The sequence below is a fragment of the Cannabis sativa genome, chromosome 1 (assembly GCF_029168945.1).
Source record: "Cannabis sativa cultivar Pink pepper isolate KNU-18-1 chromosome 1, ASM2916894v1, whole genome shotgun sequence".
In the NCBI taxonomy this organism is placed as follows: domain Eukaryota; kingdom Viridiplantae; phylum Streptophyta; class Magnoliopsida; order Rosales; family Cannabaceae; genus Cannabis; species Cannabis sativa.
Window position 1 is genome coordinate 35,811,314 of NC_083601.1, and position 22,136 is coordinate 35,833,449.

Genomic DNA, 22,136 nt, shown 5'->3' on the forward strand with positions numbered 1-22,136 from the left:
TAAAGTGTATCATTTTCTATATATAGATAAAATATTAAATAAGAAAAAATATAATAAAAATTATTTGATGTAGTAGTAAAGGATATTACTTTTAAGAGATTAAGAGATTAATTTTCAATATTTATTTTTTTATTTTTTTAAAAAAATATTTAATGTATAGTTATGAAAAATTAAATTTTGAAGGTCTTATAGAACAAATCTGCATTAGGCGTTGTTGTGATAAATGTTGCAATTTCTTTTTGCGCTTTGTATTTCTTTAATTTTCTAATCTACTTTCGTTTAGAAGAAAAAAAAAAGTGTTGTGGCGCCTACGTGTCCCCAAAGGACATGCATGATGTGTGTGAGTCACCTAATAAATTCTTCTTCGTTCGCTGGTCTCTCTCGTTTCTAACACGTAACTCGTTAAGTACAATATTTCCATATTTATAACTATTAAACCACAAATGAGAGGCTAACGGTGTGCCAGTACTGCAAGAAAGGTTCATCATTAGGAAGCTAAATCATCGTACGTTATGGCTTCATTATTAAGTAAAACATTCAAAACACCATTCCTCCTTAAACTGTATATCTCCAGACTCTCTCGTGTTTGCTTCTTTATCTCTAGTAGTAGTAGAGCCCAGGTATTAATTTCAATGTACATGCGTACGATTAATTAACTTAATCAAAGGCAAAAGGAAGCTTTATTCGTTGTTTTTAAATAACATAAAATGTTATGCACTCAGGATGTTACACTTACACATGAATTAACAAAAATGTTGTTAGACATTCTAATATTCAAGAGTGAATTTGTGGTATACGTAATGAAATTGAGTATGATCAAATTTACAAGGGTAGTAAAGCTGTGAGAGAAGACATTGAAGGCAACCAAAATGGGTTGGACATGCCGAACGACGGTCGCCCAGTCAAGGCGGTGGACAGCGTAGGAGACACAGAGATTAGTACCCGAAACAGAGGAGTAGCAGATGAAGAGACCAAAGGCCCAAATAGTAATACAACATCTGATGAAGATGATCCTAATATTCAAGATCTGAGGAGACGTGCTGGAGGCTATGATTTAGATCCACAACGCTAAATTAATTACTCTTTGATTCGTCTTCTTTTTTCAAAGTTGTACTGAATGTCTGCTGTGTTCTGCTTTTACTTACCTTAATTTCATTAATGTGTATGTGCCATTATCTCACCCGTCACCCTAATTGTTAATGGCTAGTCAAAATTTATTAATTTTTAACGAATACTTAACATGATTAATTTTGTCCGTGTATCTATTCTATATAAAGTGTGCTTATATAACTAAATTCTTGGTTTATGAGAAATTCATGGATCACTTTTTATTTATATATAATAAAATATTATTTATATAAAATAAAACAATAAAATAAAAATCATATAGATTCAAAAAATTTAAAACTTCATATACAATTTAATTATATAGATTTTAAAATTTTATATACGATTCAAAAAAAAAAAAGTGCATAAATAATCACACTAACCTTGAACCTATATATAAATGCATAAATAATCATCTTCCTCCCCCAATCTCTTTCTAGCCAAAATTCTCTCAACTTATTAAACAACTTATAATACTATAATACATCCCTTGATGGTAATCCTTGATCTTCTTTTTTTTTTTCTTATAAAAATCACATCCCTCATCTTCTATAAACATTATTATTATTCTTCACTTAAAGTTTTTACATTATTTTGAGTATCTTACAATATGTACACTAATTATTAAATATATTTTTATTTTGATGATAGGTATTCGCACTCTAAATAAGAATGAAAAAGTAGATGAGTGATAAAAAAGTATGTTTCTTATCCTTCATACAACTCGCTTTGGTGTGTCAAGGAAAGAATAACAAAATTACATTGCAATTCTTTTATCCATTTCATATGGCTTGTGTTGTTAAGTTATTAAGTCTCATATAGCTACCAAGTACCAAGGTGTCTCGTCCTTACTCTTTTTCTTAAGATACATATATAGTACCAAGGTGATATATATGGCACTCTAAGATCTCTCTAATGAGTATTATTTGTTTTTTCTTTAATTCTCTCTTTTCTTTGATTTTTATTAGTTTCATAAATATTAATTAATATAAAATACGACATGGCCTCTAAAATCTCTCTAATGAGTATATTTTAATATAGATATTAACTAAAAAAATCACTCCAAATATATCTATCTATTATTCCTTTATTTTTTTTTTCATTTTTTTTATTTTCTAATAAAACATTAATTAAAAAAAACTACAATTAACGTAGTCATTTATTTAAAAAAAAAATAAAATAAAACATTAATTAAAAAAACTACACTCAACGTATATACCAAAAAATATCTACTCTCTAATTTTTTTTTATTTTAATTAATTGGTATATATATTTTTTAAAATATAATAAATTATTTTTTTACCTTTTCTTTATAAAACTCAATTGATTTACTCTATTAATTAGTATATATATTTTTTAAAATATGATAACATGTTTGTTGACGTTTTTTTTTTATAAAACTCAAATATTATATAATTTAAAAATATTAACTATAAAATCACTTTTTTTAAACTACACGATTTTTTTATTAGTTTTTTTCTTTCAAATATGACGTAATTTTGAAAATGATAACTCACCTATTTTTTTATCACTTACTAAACTCACTGTATATGTATCTTAAATTATTTTTCTATATGATAACTCACTTTTTTACCGCCACGTCACCGCCTCATATTTATCTTTTATATAGATATATAAATTCTCTCAATTTTTTAATATTTTATAAAAGCATAAATTTACAAATTAATATTTTACTAGCATAAATTTACAAATTAATATTTTACTATTATTTTAATAAATTTTCTATAAAAATATTTATCTTAAATTAATTAATTTTTAAAAAACACATAATAATAAATATAGATTAAATTAAATAATTATTCAATTATTTAGATATATGTATTCATAACTATATATATGTGAAGTTTTTTTTTTTATTTGCAAAATATAGGAAAAGTATTTTTTTTTTATAGAAAAAATTTATTATAAATTGAACAAAAAAAAAGCAGATGTAAGATTATGTAGAAGAAGAAACAGGTGTGAGATTATGAATCAAATTTTTTCATAATGTATTATTTTTATATTCCAATCATATAAAGTGATGTCATCATTGTAGTTCTTATTGATATCCTCAAATTTCTAAACTTAACACTCAATTTATCGTTCTGTTAATTGATCAATAAAGTGCCACGTGTAAATATAGTATTGGTCAAACTAATAATTATTTAGAAAAAATAATTTTAAACAACAAAAAATAATTAAAATAATTTCATATTATTCAAAAAAAAATATTATATACATATTAAGTGAAATAAAAATTAATTTTTCCATCTTCTTCTAGCCATATTATCTTTACAGATTAACAATAAACTTTTTTTTTGTAAGGAGATTAACAATAAACTTTGATTCTCGATTAAAATGCTATTTTTCAATTCTATTTTCATATATTCAAAATTCCAATTCCATAAACTTTCTACTAATATTTTTCAATCAGTGAAACGGAAAAATAAATTTTAATTCCCGTATGAAAAATTAAACTTTCAATCTCAATAATCAATAGAAACAATATCAAATTTCAAGTTCTCAAAATCTATAAAAATAAATAAATTAATTAATAAAAACAGATCTCATAAGCACAAACTCAAATATTATAACCCCAGTAAAATACTAAAACTCAAACATTAAAAACACACATAATAAAATTCGAACCCAGAACTTAATAACACACACATCAGAATAAAAATTAAACCATAAATGAGGATTTATGTTATTATTTTTAGCATTTCGGTATTTACTAGCAACAAATTTAATATTTTAAGTATTTATGTCACAAATTTTTTATTAATAAAGTTAAAATTTTAATCTATTTTTATTAAGTAATTATTATTGATTAAAATACACAATTTATTTATATATAATCTAAAATATTTTATATATCCGCCGCGAAGCGCGGGGTATTTACTAGTATATATATAAGAACTGTCTCACAAAAGGTTTAATAATTTGAGTTATAATTGTCTACCTTCATTACTACATTCAAGAATTGCGAACACATGTATTGATAAACTCTTTCTTATTATTTTAAAATATTAATGTATGATTTGGGGTCTAATAATAATAGGAACATACTTCGAATAGTTGAAGTTGAGATACTTCCGAATTCTCCACAATCACACGAGCAACAAGAGAAGTATTTAGGAATGATGGGCTAGATATACCTAATAAAGGAAAATTAGATGTTTAGGCTCAATATAGGTTGGCCCAAACCTATAGTTATAACAAGGGCTATTTTAAAAAATATGGGAAAAATTATTAAGGTTATGATAAATATGGCATAAAAAGTAAGTGTCATTAAATATGGCATTATCTAACCAATCAAACTAAAAATATGGCTTTTTTTCTAAAAAAAACCATATAAAACATTAAAAAGAAATATGAATTTAAAATTCATAAAAAATAAAAACTTAATTAAATTACCATAAAAAAATATTAAAATTCCCTTCATATTTATTTTTTTTTAAAAAAATAAAACAAATAAAACTATAGTGATTGCCGAAGTTGTCACTCGTGCTGGAAAAGTCACCGGAGTTTACTGCTGGCGTCGGAAAAAGTCGTCAGAGTAGCCGCCGGTGCCGGAAAATTCACCGGCGTTGCTGCCGGCGCCGAAAAAGTCGTCAGAATTAGCATTGTCGCTGGAAAAATCACCAAGAAACTGGTTTCTTGATGAAGAAACCGGTTTCTTAGTGATTTTTCTGGTAATTTTACCGGTGACAATGCCAAGTCCGACGACTATTCTGGAGTTTGATGTCGGTGCCGAAAAAGTTGCCGGAGTAGATCCTAGTGTTGGAAAAACCGCCGGAGTTATTGCTGGCGTAAAAAAAGTCGTCAGAATTGGTATTGTCGCCAGCAAAATCATTAGAAAATCACCAAGAAAGTGGTTTTTTCATCAAGAACTTCACTAAGAAAGTGGTTTCTTCATCAAAGAACTAATTTTGTTACACAACAATAATAAAGATTATGAAAACAAAACAAAAATGATATACACTGAAAATAATTGAAACCAGTTTCATCAATCAACCAAATAGAGAAAAAAAAATACAAAAAAAATTACCAAGAAACTGGTTTCTTCATCAAGAAATTGGTTTCTTGATGAACAAAAAAAACTAGTTTCTTGGTGATTTTTTCGATAATTTTTTCGGGGACAATGCCAATTCTGACGAATTTCCCAGAGTTTACTGTCGGTACTGAAAAAGTCACCGGAGTAGCTGCTAGTGTATTAGTCGTCAGAGTTGCTACCAACTCTAGAAAATTCGTCAGAATTGCCATTGTCGTTAGAAAAATTACCGGAAAAATTACCAAAAAACTGGTTTCTTCATCAAGAAACCAGAAACCAGTTTCTTGATAATTTTTCCGGCGACTATGCCAATTCTGATGACTTTTCTGAAGTTCTTGTCGGTGCGGAAAAGTCGCCGGAGTAGCAACTAACGTCAGAAAAGTCGTCAGAATTGGCATTGTCAACGGAAAAATCACCAAGAAACCGGTTTCTTAGACTTCAAGAAACCGGTTTCTTGGTGATTTTTCAGTGATTTTTCCGGTGACAATGCCAATTCCGACGAATTTTCCGGCACCGGCAGCAACTCCGACGACTTTTCCGGGACCGACCGCTACTCCGGCGACTTTTCCGGCACCGGCAGTAAATTCCGGTGACTTTTCCGGCATCAATGACAAATAAAACTTCCTAAATAAATAAAAACATTAAATATGGGATTTAGAAACCTAATTACATATATATGGCATATCAAATACCATAAAAAAATCTAAAAACAAAAAAATACCATATAAATTGGCCAAACTTAAATGTGCCATATTTACCATAAGAACTTTTAAAATCCCATACTAAGTGTAATTTCCTCTTATAACAATGGTGTCATTCAATAACAATTATATATAGTTATCTAATTATCTTTATATATGCTAATGGCGACATTGCTGAAGATTTGTAGAAAACCATTAATTGAATTAATACACCTTCAAATATTACTGTTGATCGAAATTAATACGAATGTAAAATTGTTTACGAGAAAAAAGAGATGTCTGTTCTCAAAAAGAAAAAATTCTTTTTCCAGTTGGTCCTCTTGCGTTATATAGAGATCGCACGAGTCAAGATTCCTGTTAACCTAAATAGAATCAGGTAAAAGTTTAATTTTTAATAAATAAAAAATTAATTGAATGTCAAACTTATATTAGTTTAATACAGTTTTAGGAGACTCCACTTGTTAACTTTTTAACAAGCGATTCGAGAGATAATCTAATCTATTAAAAAGTTGAATTCTGAGTTTCTCAATTAATTAAATACGTTTTAAAAAATTAATTAAATAAAATAATAATTTAATAAATATTTTTTTTCCTCAAATATTACTGCTTGAAAATATTAATACAAAAATACGAATGTAAAACTTGATGAAAAAACTGGAATGTCTTTTTGTTCGCTCTAAAAAATTGAGGAGAAATCGTTTTAATTTACTAATTATTAATTACATACATCTAAAAACAGTTAATTAAATAAAATAAGTTTTTAAAAAATAAGTTTTTCTTCAAAAGAAAAAAGTGTACACAATACTAACTAGCTTTGCTCGGTGAGATGGCGGCATATGTGATGTTCTGTTCTGGTGAACTTTTATGTGACTCGTTCTTCTTCTACAAAAGTGGTACTCACGGGACCTAATTGATTGCTCAATTTTGCAATATATAACAAAAGTATTCCAAAACAAACGTGAAGGAGAATGAAAAAGAGCAAAGAACAGAGAAAAACAGGGAAGATGAACTGTATGGAAAGAAAGAGATTTGATACTGCTCAATGTAAAGCTTGAGGCAGTAGGAGTCCTTTTTATATATTCACGCAAAGGAAGCAGTACAAGGAGTTAGTTGAGATTAACTAACTGTAACAGAAATTACAACTGATTATTTAACAAACTAACTGCTTTACAATACAAACACGTGACATAATAGATTAAGTAATTGCTTCATTTTCACTGGACTCCTGTGTAGCTTCTGTTATTCCAATATCCCCCCTCAAGTTGCACGGGTGAACACCAAGTGTCAACTTGTATCGAAAGAAGTGGAATGAAGATGTTGGAAGTGGTTTAGTGAAGATGTCAGCAATCTGATTGCTGGAATCAACATAACGCACATCAAGTTTGTTGCCAAGAACTCTATCTCTGATGAAGTGGAGATCTACTTCGATATGTTTGGTTCTAGCATGGAAGACTGGATTTGAGGCAAGGGATCCAGCTCCCATGTTGTCACACCATAGAATAGGGGTCTGAAAAGTGGTGATAGATAACTCAGCTAGGAGAGATTGTAGCCAAATTATTTCAGAGGTTGCCAAAGCTAAAGCCCGGTACTCAGATTCAGTACTGGAATGAGCAATAACTTGTTGCTTTTTGGAGCACCAACTGATGAGATTACCACCCAAAAAGATGCTATAGCCTGAGGTGGACTTTCGATCAATGGAGCAGCCAGCCCAATCAGCATCTGTAAAGCCCTGAAGGTCAAGAACTTGTGCTGGTTTGAAGGTAAGTCCAAGGTGTTGAGTGCCAACTAAGTACCTGAGAACACGTTTGCAAGCTCCCCAGTGTTCAGTTGTTGGTTGAGACATGAATTGGCTTAGACGATTTACAGCAAATGCAATGTCAGGTCGAGTGTGGCATAGGTACTGTAATGCCCCGATGATACTTCTGTACTCTGTCACATTTTGCAAAGAGGCACCCGAGTCATGAGTGAGTTTGGCATTTGAACACATTGGAGTGGATTGTGGCTTGGCTGTCAGCATATTAGTTCTTGTCAAGAGATCTTTTATGTATTTCTGTTGTGTAAGGTGGACTGTGTTGTTGTCTTTTTGCACTTCAAAACCCAGAAAGTAATTGACTGGCCCGAGTTTTTTAAGAGCAAATTTGTTGTGTAGAACTTGAATAATGTGTTGTACTTGATCATTATCAGCACCTATAACTAAAATATCATCAACATAGATGAGTAATAATAAAAGTTTGCCTCTTTTGTTGCTATAAAACAGACTGGTATCTGATTTTGATTGCTGAAAATCCAATGACAACAAGAAATGCTTGAGTTGATCATACCAAGCCCGTGGGGCTTGTTTTAAACCATAGATGGCCTTGTTTAGTTTGCACACATGATGAGGATAGTGAGGGTCAATGAAACCTTGTGGTTGAGCCATGTAAACCGTTTCTTGAAGTTCACCATTCAAGAAAGCATTATTGATGTCAATTTGCTGAATTTCCCATTTGTAGGTGACTGCAAGAGTGAAAATGACACGGATAGTGCATGGTTTAACCACAGGGCTATATGTTTCAAAAAAGTCGATACCTGGGACTTGTTGAAATCCTTTTGCCACGAGTCTAGCTTTGTAAGTGGCTATGGTGCTGTAAGCATTGTATTTAATTCGAAACAGCCACTTGTTGCTGATTATTTGAGCATCCTCTGGTTTGGGAACAAGGGTCCATGTGTTATTTTTGACCAAGGCTGTGTTCTCTTTGTCCATGGCATTTCTCCACTTAGGATTAGCAAGGGCTTCTTTAACTGATGTTGGTTCCACTTCTGGTTCAGATGTTGACAGATAGGTTTTAGGCTTAAAGATTCCCATTTTTGCTCGAGTGAGCATGGGATGAACATTGGTTATAGGTTGATTATTGGTGTTACTGTGTTGTGAAGAGGTGTTTGAAGTGAAGGAAGTTGGTGAGATGGGAGTAGGTGTATTGCTGTCAGAGTTGGTACTGAAAGATTCACTTGGAGGATCGGGTGGGGGAGTTGGTGGTATATCTGCTGGTGTAATGGGAGGTATGGTGTATTGGTTAGAGTCTATGTAGATAGGTGACTTATGTTGTGTAGGAACAGGTGGGGCAAACAGTTCATTGTAGGGAAATTCAGACTCATTAAAGGTGACACTCCTAGCTACATAGATCCTACCACTAGGATGCAAACATCTAAATCCTTTTGAGTTTAAACAGTAGCCAATAAAAAGGCATTTTGCAGATCGAAAAGACACTTTGTGTGATTCATATGGTCTAAGCATGGGAAAGCAAGAACAGCCAAAAATCTTGAACATGTTATAATCAGGTTTTTGGTGATAAAGCTTTTCATATGGGGAAAGAAAATCTATGGTTTGATTAGGTAGTCTATTTATAATGTAGGCAGCAGAAGTGTATGCTTCCCACCAGAAAGTGAGAGGCATTTGGGCTTGTGCAAGAAGGGTTAGACCTATATCAACCACGTGTCTGTGTTTTCTTTCTACTTTGCCTTGTTGTTGATGAGTGTGGGGGCATGAATTTCTTTGGACAATTTCCAAAAAGTGAAATAGTTTATAGAGAGGTTCAAATTCTTTACCTAAATCAGTTTGTACACTCTTGATTTTGGCTTGAAAGAACCTTTCAACATAGTGATTGAATTTGATGAATAAACTATTCACTTCAGATTTAGTTTGCATTGGGAAAAGCCAAACATATTTAGTGTAATCATCAACAAAACTAAGATAGTATTTGTATCCATCATTGGAAACATGGAAAGAGGGTCCCCAAACATCAGACAAGATTAATTCAAAAGGCATAGTAGTTTTATTAGGAGTGCTTTTAAAACTGAAATGGTGTTGTTTGCCTATTTGACAAGCATCACAGAAAGTGTGTTTAGTACATTTAGTTTGAGGAGAAACAGTGGTAAGAACTTTAGCTAGTACATTGAAAGAGGGATGTCCTAGCCTACAATGCCAAACATCAGAAATTCTTGATTTGTCATACACAGGGTTACTTGTGGTGGTGAAGTTGAAAGCACTCGGATTAGTGGGAGTGACTTCTGTAGTGACAGAGGAAGATTGGGGTGACTTTGAGTTGAGAACTTTGAGCTGGTAAAGGCCTTGGTGAACTTTACCCCGAAGAAGAACTTGCTTGGTGTTCTTGTCCTTGATAAGACAACACACATCATCAAATTCAAGGGTAACATTGTTATCTTTGGTAAATTGAGAAATGCTTAAGAGATTTTTAGAAACATTGGGAACATGAAGAATGTCTTGCAATATTAATTAAAAGACTGTGTGTGAATGAAATTTGAACCTATTTTTAAGATAGGGATAGTGGAACCATTACCAACTATAACCTTTGCCTTGCCCTTGTAATCTGTGGAGGTGGTTAGGTTGTCTGCATTGTTGGTCATGTGATGAGTGGCCCCACTGTCAATGTACCAATCTGTTGAGAAATCTGGTGTAGTAGTGGCTTGAGAGAGATGAGCTTGTGGGGTTTCGGATGGGGTGGAGGAGTTTGAAGCTCCTTGATCATGTGTCGGACCTGTGAAATTAATGTCAAATATGTGGTAGCACTTTATTATTGTGTGTCCAACTCTCCCACAAAGTTGGCATGTAGGTCTGTTGGAACCTCTACCCCTGCCTCCATAGTTTGTGTTGTTGGTTCTGCCACCACGATTTGAACCCCTGTAGCCACGACCATTGTAGCTTTGATTGTTTCGATTGTTGTTGTTGTAGGAGACAATAGCAAGATTTGCTTGAACATTAGTGAGAGACTCAGTGGTGTGTTGATTTATCCTCATTTCTCGGCTTTGTAGCATGAATTGGACTTCTTGGAGGGTGAGTTTTTCTGATCTTGAAGTAAGATTAACAACAACAGCCTCGTATTCAGCACCAAGTCCACCAAGAACATACAGTATGAGATCCTCATCTGTTAAAGATTGTCCAGCTGCAGCAAGAGAATCACTGTATTGCTTCATTTTTAGAATGTAATCATCAACAGATAAGGAGCCTTTCTTGGTCGATTGGAGTAACCCTCTGATTTGTAGTATCCTGGCTCTTGATCTTGTGGCAAATAATTGCTCAAATGTGGTCCAGATTTCAGCAGAGGTTTGAGCATTGATAACATGACCAAGCATGGCCTCGGTTATGGAGTTCATCAACCAATGCATTAGAAATTGGTCAAAGCGTAACCAGGAGGAAAAGGCAGGGTTAGGGACATTACCAGTTAGAAAACGCTGAGGTTGTGGAAGTGTCCCCAGAATGTATCCATCTAGATTGTATGCTCGAGTTGCTGCTAGAACCAGTGACCTCCATAGCGTGTAGTTGGTTCGATCAAGTCTTAGATTGAGTGGTAGAAGATTGTTGTTCGGGAGTGCAGCTTCTTGATGTTGAGCAGTTGCTGGAGCTTGTGTTGCAGCAGGATCTTGATTGCCATTGTTGGCCATGAAGCTCTGATACCATGAAGGAGAATGAAAAAGAGCAAAGAACAAAGAAAAACAGGGAAGATGAACTGTATGGAAAGAAAGAGATTTGATACTGCTCAATGTAAAGCTTGAGGCAGTAGGAGTCCTTTTTATATATTCACGCAAAGGAAGCAGTACAAGGAGTTAGTTGAGATTAACTAACTGTAACAGAAATTACAACTGATTATTTAACAAACTAACTGCTTTACAATACAAACACGTGACATAACAGATTAAATAATTGCTTCATTTTCACTGGAATCCTGTGTAGCTTCTGTTATTCCAATAAAAAGTATGCTTCAGAATTACCATGCCGGACGATAAATAGTTGAACAAAAATTTTGGGTTGACGAATCTGTAAGTGTGTGCATTGTTCGTTCTTATCACCGAATAATGATAATTGATAAGGAAAATGAAATTTTTTAAACGGGCCTAGGGTCAGTCAATTAAAATATCAATTTATTGGAGTTTATTAATATGCTTCCATGAATAAAAAATATATAATATAGATTGTGTTCCTTAAATCGAAGACACATATACATGCTATACTCTTCACTTAATACTTAAGTAGACAATAACACGTTGGTCAGTGAGGTGCCGATACTGTAGTTCGACTACGTACGTACGTAATTTTTATTCATATATTCATTCACACGTACGCACCCAAATATGATCCGTGCCATTAGCCACATTATCCATTTTGTATTTTAATCAATTAATCCTATTATCTACCTCCTTGGCAGACAGCTAATTAGTGAGCGTGTCACCGAATAGGCCCCAACGTGTCGTTTCTGACGACGTGTCATCGTAGACACGGACACGTGTCAGATTATATTTTGTTGGGACACAGTTCATGCAATATTAATGGTATTGTTTGTATAGAATTAGAGAGCTATAAGTAAATCGAGGTGGGCCTGTAAGTAACCGGGCAGGATTTTTGAAAGCAGAAAATATAGCTACTTAATTAATTATCTATACATTACATATGGACATACTAAGAAAGAGTAGTTCTTTGTTCACTTTTTCTAAGCTTCTGTTTAAACCTACTCTGGGTTTTTCCAGAATAACCAGGGTTTCACTTTCCACGGCTTATGAACGCGCACAGGTGTTACATCTCTCTCTCTTTCTATACATGCATCATATATATATAATATATTTGTAGCTAGCTAATAATTATCTTACTCTATAATATATAACTTAAATTTGTAACTTAAGTATGTACCTATTAAGTAATAACTATATAAATAAATACTAGTTAGTCCTTTTCAGTTAAGTGTACAAAAGAAGAAATGTAATACAGTAAAACTTCTATTTAAGAATACTCTATTGAAGAATAATTTCTAATTTATTATAAAATAATCAAGTCCCAATTTAAGCCAATTATAAATAAGAATAATCTTTAAATTGTAATTAGTTATATATTTTTTTAAGTCTCGTATTAACAAAATATACCTCTATATAAGAATAATATATTTTTTAAATTTATCTATTTAAAATTAATAGTTTTATTTTAAATTATAATACATATATAAAATTATATTTACTTTAAAATATTTCAGTTATTATATAGTATTAATGTTTATTTATTGTTATTATTGTTATATTGATATTTTTTGGTTTCTTAATTTTTTGTAGTATAATTCTATTTAGTTATAACTTCTCAATTAGAATATAATTTACTTGGTCCATCTCTATTCTTGAATAGAAATTCTACTGTATTATAATAAGTGTAATTTTATTTATATGTCTCTTTTTAATTTCATTTTTATGTTATATAAAGAAAATAGGAGGAAGAGGTGATCAGAGCGAATCGACGACTTATCACACCGAAAACGACGTCGTTGGTGGAAGAAACAGTGAGCACAAGATTGAGGATGAGAGTGGCGTTACGGGATTTGTTGCAGATAAAGCAAGAGAAGGAGCTATAGGAGCGACGAAAATAGCGGAAAAGATGGGGGAGTTGGCTTCGGAAACTATAGACACAGCTTGGGACTCGGCAAACAATACAACTCAAAATGTCCAAGACACGTTGATCGCCACTGCTGACAAAAATGTTGTCGATACAACCGAATATAGATCCATACAAGATCTAAACAACTCTTCACTCCAACCCAACCAAGATCATCATAACCCAACTCTTTGATCACGACCATTAATTTTAGCTCTTATTTATTGAATCTTATAATATATGTCTTCCCGTATTTGTTTAGCAGCTTATTATAAAAAATATACATTATAGCGTTTGGTTATTTCTATCTCTGTAGTGCGGGTACGCTACGTACTCTCTTTCTCCTATAAAATTATATTATAATGGTAAATTAATACATAGAGTTGATTATGATATATTAAAATAAATAACTCATACCAATTTATTAGTTGATGATGATAACAAAATTAAAGAAGGAAAAAAAAAACGAAAAAGCTATAGCGGCACCTATCAGCGTCATATGCCATAATTGATAATGCACATATGTTGATATTTTCATTTAGAATTTTTTGGCATATATACCACACTATGTATAGTTACGGTAGTAGACGACAATGCGCTTCGTCATCCCCACAAATAATATAAATATTATATATATCAAATATAATATAAAGTTATTACAAAAGTAAGAAAAAGAAAGTGAGTTCGAGAATCGGATACGAAGTCTATCTCTTTGACTTGAAATTGACAAATTAAAGTTCCAACTTAATTTAGATAAGAGATATGTAAGAGCGAATGGAAAGGGAAATGCCAATTCCAAAGTAGCTGACGATCGAGAATAACCAAATCACATATATATATATAAAATGATTTATTGTGACTGTGTCACTCCACATATAATACAAGCACTATAACAACTTTTTTTTTTTTGAAAAGAAGACCACTTTTTTTTCATTAAGGGCTAACCAAGTTTACCATAATAAGATTAATTTTTTTTTGTTAACGTACATACTCACCTAGCTACAAGGCAGTATCTTATTGATTCAAATTATTAATTTTATTAAATTTTCATTTTGAAATTATTTTAAAAACTAAAATTAAATAAAAACATTAAATTAACCACAAGAATATTTAAAAACTGAATCAAAATTTTAAAAAATAAATAAATTAAACCTAATTTTAAACCCTACCGTCAACCAGCCAGATCTGTCCTTTTTTCCTTTTTCTTCTTCTTCTTCTTCAGCCCAAATCTATCTCTCTCTCTTTCTTTTGTCTTTTTCTTATTCTCTATTTATATACATTGATATATACACACTCAGTTATATATAAACTAGTTGGTATTGCGCTGGTAAAATAGAATTTATCCATGATGTATTGGCAAAAAAGGGTTGGCAAATCAATGTTGGTATTAGAATTTTTGTCTGCATAAAATGAAAAGCGCTGGCAAAAAAGATTTTTCCCAACGCGTAAATGTACTAGTAAAAGTTAGATTTTAGCCACTGTAAATGTACGCTGGTAAAACTTTGATCTTTTTGCCATTGCAGTTTGCGAAATGCACTAGTAAATGTTACTTTTACCAGCAATAACGAACTGTGTTGGTAAAAGTGACATTTCTAATAACTTTTACCAGCACAATAACGAACTGTACTGGTAAAAGTGACATTTCTTGTACTCATACATACATGTGAAATTACACCAAGACTGAAACTTTCTACTATAACCAAATTGCTCTCACACATTTATTTACAAGACACTCACACTACTTAAAAGTTACTTACACTTTTTAAGAACACTTAATATTTTTGCACTAGTTTTATGGCACTCTTAGTAGGACTTAATTGATGACACTAAAACGCACTCACTTTGTGCATTAAGATTTTTACATAACTCACCACGCACCACAAGGGAACCAATAATCCCCTATATATACATGCCAAAAGTCGGTGGCACTTGCTATATTATGAAGAGTAGAAAATTCTAGTTATTTACATGCAAGACTAGAAATTTTTAGATTTATTTGTGGTTAACTTGAGTTTAGACCCAAAGCTAGAAAAGTCTAGTCAATTTCTTTCTCTATTAATGCTAAGTGTTTGTAGCAACTTCTAAATAATTGGTGGGTAAATAGAAAAATCTGCTTGGAGTTAGAGTCCATAATGACTCTTCAACGATATATACATATAAATAGAGTGGTGGCTAACACCCTTCTACTTCTACGTATCAATATTACTATTGGTGCAATCAAATATCAGGTCCTATATAATTTAATATAATAACTTTTAAAGTATATTACTAGTCAATCGCAACGTGACACGTCTATAATGTGCTAGACCCCACTAGTACCTAATAGTTCATATAAATATAATTGATTCTTAATTAATTGATTCTATTATTTTTCTTGAATTCACTAAGAATAATGATATTGTTTTTCTTGAATTTAGCCAAAAACACACTATTTAATTACAAAATTTAGATAATTCTCCTCCATATAAAACAATGAGAAGACTATCAAATTTATATAAAACCAAAATCATATATAAGCACTCCCAATATTTTTCTATTCTATTCTTTAAAATATAACACCAAAACTTTATTTTTTATCTATTTTACCTCAAACTTTTACATTATATCATATATCAACTTCTCTATTTTTTCTCTATCATTTAAATATTATATTTTTAGTATATTTTATTCATTTTATATTCATAACTCATATACTATTACACATATAGAAAAATTAAAGAAAATAATATTAAAATATGTTTAGTTTAATGAATACTTATTTATACATTTAGCTAAACACTATTCATTGAGCTAAAAAATATGTAAAATAACTAAGTTTTATCACACTTGTTGGAAGCTCAATTTTGTAATTTTGTCTCAAATTAAACTATTTTAGCCCAACTATTGAGAGTGCTCTAAAGCAAAAACCGGCCCATACTGTTAATAATGAATGAGGAGTAAAAGTAAACCAAAATCATATATAACTATTTATAGCTATATAGGTATGACTAATCGTACGTTCATTTTTTTTTCACTCATCATCATATTAGTTTGTATGTTAATATAGTTGATGCATAGACTTCTGAAAAATCTATATCATCCTTATCAATTGTATATAGTTAAATATTAATCCAACAACATAACATAAACGTGTGCGTACACATGCATGATTATTTTGTCCAAGTTAAGATTAGGTTTGGTTGGGGAGTAGGGACCAGTTAGTGTATATAGTACAAAGTACGCATATATACCTCTCTATTTTGTCATGCAGCTGTATCATTCCTTTTTACAGATGGCATTTACTTTTTTTTTTCTCCAAACTTAAATAGCTTTCTACTATATATTAATAAACTTTTCACCAAAATCGTTATATTTTCACTTTAGGGTGCGCGTGGTATATGATACCTTTGTCAAAGAAAGAATAAATCCAACATGACCAATTAATGGAAGTGTGTGTTAGTTTGTGTCAAGACTGTCCATATCTCTACACCCTAGAAACGAATCCTTACAACCTAGCTAATATTACATATATATTGCGTTCTCTCTTTCAAAAATCCTTTAAATGAGTCACTAATATTATATCTCAATTATTTTTCATTAAATTTGAGTGTGTCTATATATGGGTTAAATATAAATATAAATTTTTATTTCAAACTTTATGTGGTGTGTGAATTCAATTTAAAATATAAAATAAATAATAATAAAATTAAAAATATGATTAAAAATATTTATAATATGTTAAATTTAAATTTCTTTATATAAAATATTTACATAATTTTTCATTTTATTTTAATTTAAAGTTAAACTAATAAATTTAAAAATAAGATTAATAATATCAATAATATTTAAAGTTAACATAGAAACTTAAATTCTAAACCCTAAATAATTCTGTTACATAATTACATTTATATATAATAAATATAATTAGATGCGGGTCTGTACACATCTTATTAAATTTACTTTACACGGTTTCCCACTTTACATTCTCAAGTTTGTCAATAACTTAATTTTTAGATAATATAGCAACGAAATCTCTATGTAGTAGTTAATTAATTATTTAGATTCTTTCTTCCTCTTTCGAGCTAATTTGATACATATTAAATTGTATTTCTCCATTTTTCTCAACAAATTTTGCAGTAGATTGTGTTCAAGGACTTAAATTTGATTCTTTCCAATTTTACTAATAATTACAATGTGGTAGCCATATATGTCCCCCTTAATCTTTTGGAAATTTTATTTTTAATATGTAATTTATATAATTTACATTAAGTAGTTAATTAAACTTTTTGCTACTAAAAAGAACAATTGATTTGTTATAATAAAAGTCTATGAAATTTTTTTAAGAAAAATACACAAGAAAAAACCCAGATCCAGTATTGAATTGAGAATTTGTTTGTGTGATGTTTATTTTCATATAGGTGCATCTCTAATCAAGTAATATATAAGTGTGGTGTATATGTATTTTTTGTTGCTCATGTTTATAAAATAAAATTCTAATAATTAATGGTGTAAAATTTGCAGTAAATATACCATTAACTTTTTTTTTAGCTAAATTTAGAACAAAATTTTTACACTATCTATTAGAGATAATCTAAGTTGTGTAGAAGCATTTTGTACATTTTTTAATTATTTTAAATGTTAAATGATAATTGTATATATACCGTAAAAATAAATATATAAAAATATTTGTTTGGCCCCTCCTGTGATTCTTCTCTAATTCCATCATATGAATGTAAGTTCGGATGACATGATTTGAAACATGTTAAATAATTTTAAAGAACCTTTTGTGCATTTCTCAACATGGAACTTAACAAAATAATAAAGTAAACAAAATGAAGTTTTTTTTTTTTTTTCTTTGAATGGAAACAAAAGGATGTTAGACACATGTTGACAAGTCTCATTTTAATCAAGCTAGTTAATATATATTTGACTCTACTGTAAAATTTTAATAAATTCTTAATATATAGAAAGAAGTTTTACTATCAAATATTTTACTTAAATATAATTAGTTGTTACAAATATTATTTCTAATCTTGTAATTATTTGTTTTAGACATAAGGCTTATAAATAACTTGAAATACATATATAAGATGGCGTTACACGCATTAATTATAGCTTACATATATTGATCTATATGAACAGTATTGATCTATATGTGATAATGCTAGAGGGGGAGGTCATATATAATTAAGCGGCCTCTATACCATAAAATAGATTTTTCGGGGAATACAAAAGGTAAAATCAAGTCCAAAAGAAATTTTAGATCATACTAGACACTTTAAGATGCTTGGCATTACACATAAATACACAAAGTAAAAATTTAATTAATTATATGGGTAATTGAATTTGATACTTGGAATAAATAAGATATATAAGATCTAATATCTCTGCGCGCGTGACATGATTGTGTTCAAATTAATTATATTCATGATCATCATGAGATTGAAATAGTTGAATGCTAATTTCCAGAAATATATATAACAAATGATAATGATATATATCATCTAGGTATATATAGAGATGGGAATATATAGGAAAGTGATCATCGGGACCAAAAGCCAACTTAAAGATATATAGGTCATCATCTAATAAGCATCCAGTGCGACGCGGAAGCTAGTGACGCAAAAATGTACAGTAAAACCTTTGGACCACAAAAGTACAGAGGAATAATATATGTGCATTCGATTAAAATATATATTCATAGTAATTGTAAAAAAAAAATTCATTTAATTACATTTATTAAAATTAGGTCTTTACTATTTTAAATATAATATGACATTAATGTATACACCATGTAATTCTATAAGTATTCTTTAGATCCACGTACATGTGAAGGAGACTAATATAGTAGTTATTATTGGATTTGGCTCAAAAATTAAATTGTTTTGAAGTTGCCCTTGTAAATGTTGTTAGACTTTTTATTTGGGCTTACATTAAGTTTTATTGGTTTTATTAAAACTTGGTTGATTGGATAGTTCTTTGCTGTGTTAGCCCATGTTGTTGGTGATCAATTGTTAATGGGCTTAGCATCTGTGTGTAAAGTCTAGGTGAAGCAGAAGTGTGGGCTTTTCTAGTTGACTGAAGCCTTTGATGAGCAGGCCCAGCCCAACTAGGGTTTTGTAGCTAAGTCCCCTCCCTAACTCTATAAATACATATTGTCTCATCACAATTGTATACCTTTTGATAATCAGATAAATAAACTGCTTCTGATTTAGAGATCTAGGGAGGAAGACTTAGTTGATAGTATTGCACTATCAAAGTGGAGTAACTGTTGTGGATCAAACAGAGATAATTGCTATGGATCAATCAGGTACGCATACTTAATTATTATATATTATTATTGTGTTCTATGTTATATACAAATAGATCTTGGGTTTATTATTAATTTTTCTAACATGTGGTATCAAATTGCCTATTGTATATGATTTAGAACCTATAATTAGTATAATTAATTTGCATATGTTAATTATCCATAATTACATATGAATTTCGTTATTATTTTATGTTGAATTTTTTGTTCTTAAATCTTAAAACTTTAGGGGTTTTGTTTATCATCAAATTCTCGTTCTATTGATATATTACATGCATGAAATCATTGTGTATATTAAGAGAATTTTAACTTTAAAGTTTTAGGGTTTATATAATTATAATATGAAATTATAATTTGTGTTTTTTGATTTTATTGTTTTTAATTTAAAATTGATTATAGATATCTCATTCTTAATTGTTTATGAATGTTCTTCAATGATTAATTTTGAATTTTGATCAAGATTGATATCCAAATAAACTTTTTTTTATGTTCTTTATTTTTTGGATAGCTTTTCTTTAGATCTATTTTTTTTAGCAATTAATAGCCAAAATTAGAGACATAGATCTATTAGAAATTGTAAACCAATCAAAATCCCTCTTTTTCCCCTCCGTTTCGTCACTTTTATGGCCGGAATTTCATCCCGACCCGACCGGGTTTGAACCGGGTCGCACAAGATCCATGTTGCAGCCATGGAAGCTGCTGGAGGTTGAAGACAACCCGCTGGGACGAAGCCCACTCGCGGCTGCCGGAGAGTGAGAGAGAGTGAGGTAGTTTAATGACTCCGTTTTCGACGATTCTTTTTTCCAGCATTATTAGAATTTGATTTCTGATTTTTTGGTGATTTTTAATTAATTTTTTGACGCAATTTAATAATTATTATTATTTTAATGATGATTATGCAGTTAAAAAAATTATTAAAAATAATTTTTGATGATTTTTCAAAATCCGTAAATCATAGAAAATTTTTTGAATTTCTTCTCGTTCCATTAGACATAGTCACTCCCTTATTTAACTATGTAGTCTCCACCAATTTTCTTATATTCACATCTTTTGATTATTTGTTGTTCTAAAGTTAAAAAAAACTTGGTTGTTTGATACAAAAATAATGTGTTATGGTGGACACTTTATTTTTTGATTATCAATATAATAAAAGCAATTATATATCTCTTTTGGAAATTTGGTTGAAAATTATTAATTTTCAATGATTGTTTTATCACCAAATTTCACATGTTGAAGAAAATATTATATCTTTTGGTTGACTATATGTGTAATTACTTGCCCAAAGGTAGTATTTACATATATTAGTTCACATTCCATGAAGTGAGTTAATATTAAATGTATATATTTTAATTATTTGCCCAAAGGTAATAATTTAAATATATAAATTTATTATTAGTTTTTTGCTTGAATTAATACATATTTTTAAGAATTTTATTTGCCCAAAGGTAATAAAATTCTTCAATGATATGTATTTTTTCTTTGTTGTTAACTTCATGAAGGTAGATCATGTGTGTGTTATATTCTCACCCCAAAGGGGAGTTTATAATGACCAGTTGACTCTACAATATTTTCTAATGCATCGCTCATATTGCTTATTCAAGTTTTATTTTTTTGGATTTTTCGGTCTCCTTTCTACGAACAACAATACCGTTTTCATCTGAATTCTGAATGCTTCAACTTTAAGACATGGAAACGAGATGTGAAAATACTTTAGGCATAATAGATTTGGACTTATGCCTTCGAGAAGAAAAATCTGCTGATCTTATTCTAATATCAGAATTGTTGCCCAAAAAAAAAAAAATAAAAAATAAAAAAATTCTTCATGCACATTGGAAAAATTCAAATCATCTTAGTTTCATTGCTATGAACCGTTTAATTCCTGAACATCTTTTGATGGTTTGCCAAACACCTTAAATACTAATGAGTTTTTCAAAGCAAAGAAAAACTATTTCACACTAGTGAAATCGCTAAAGCTGGACATCTTATGGATGAAATGGCAACCATTAAGTATGAAAAATAAAAGGAGTGCGAGATTTTATTCTGAAATTGGTGAATGTTCAGTCCAAGTTGAAAGATCATAATATTCCTCTTCCTGACTCTTTCATTATTCATCGAGCTCTTCATGCACTTCCTGCCTCTTTCAGTCTTATCAAGACAGCCTACAACACTTATAATAAAACATGGAGTTTTAGTGATCTAATTTCTCAGTGTGTAGCTGAAACAAGCAAGCTAACAAAATGAAAAGAATGAGTCTTCTCACTTTGTTTCTCAACTCAAGCCCAACAAAGGATAAAGAAAATATGAAGACAAACAACAACAACCAGAGGCTAAGGGATTTCAAGAAGATAAGTGAGAAGGAGTCAAAGCTTAAAGTGGCACTTATGTTAGCGATGATGTTATCTATGTTGGCATATTTATTCTTGAATTACAGTTTAGTGTTCAGATTGTCTTGAACAGTACTTTCTTGATTCTTACTTTTAAAGTAATTCAGTTTCGCTTCCGCTTATAGTTAAACAATGATTTTCTTTTCGTTTTGCCAATTATAGTGTTGACATTATGTTTGACTCCGAATAATTGGAA

General features: G+C 30.3%; 2 protein-coding genes across 2 annotated transcripts; both read left to right on the plus strand.

Annotated features, from left to right (window-relative positions):
• The first annotated feature begins 424 nt into the window (after positions 1-424).
• On the plus strand, positions 425-1,245 carry LOC133033514 (uncharacterized). Its single transcript, XM_061108326.1, has 2 exons — positions 425-620; positions 830-1,245. Exons 1-2 carry the CDS (start codon positions 513-515, stop codon positions 1,070-1,072), a joined length of 351 nt encoding a protein of 116 aa, XP_060964309.1. The 5' UTR covers positions 425-512; the 3' UTR covers positions 1,073-1,245.
• A 10,984-nt stretch (positions 1,246-12,229) lies between these two features.
• On the plus strand, positions 12,230-13,645 carry LOC115707409 (uncharacterized). Its single transcript, XM_030635366.2, has 2 exons — positions 12,230-12,424; positions 13,100-13,645. The coding sequence occupies exons 1-2, from the start codon at positions 12,305-12,307 to the stop codon at positions 13,460-13,462; spliced, it is 483 nt and encodes a 160-aa protein (XP_030491226.2). The 5' UTR covers positions 12,230-12,304; the 3' UTR covers positions 13,463-13,645.
• The last annotated feature ends 8,491 nt before the right edge of the window (positions 13,646-22,136 follow it).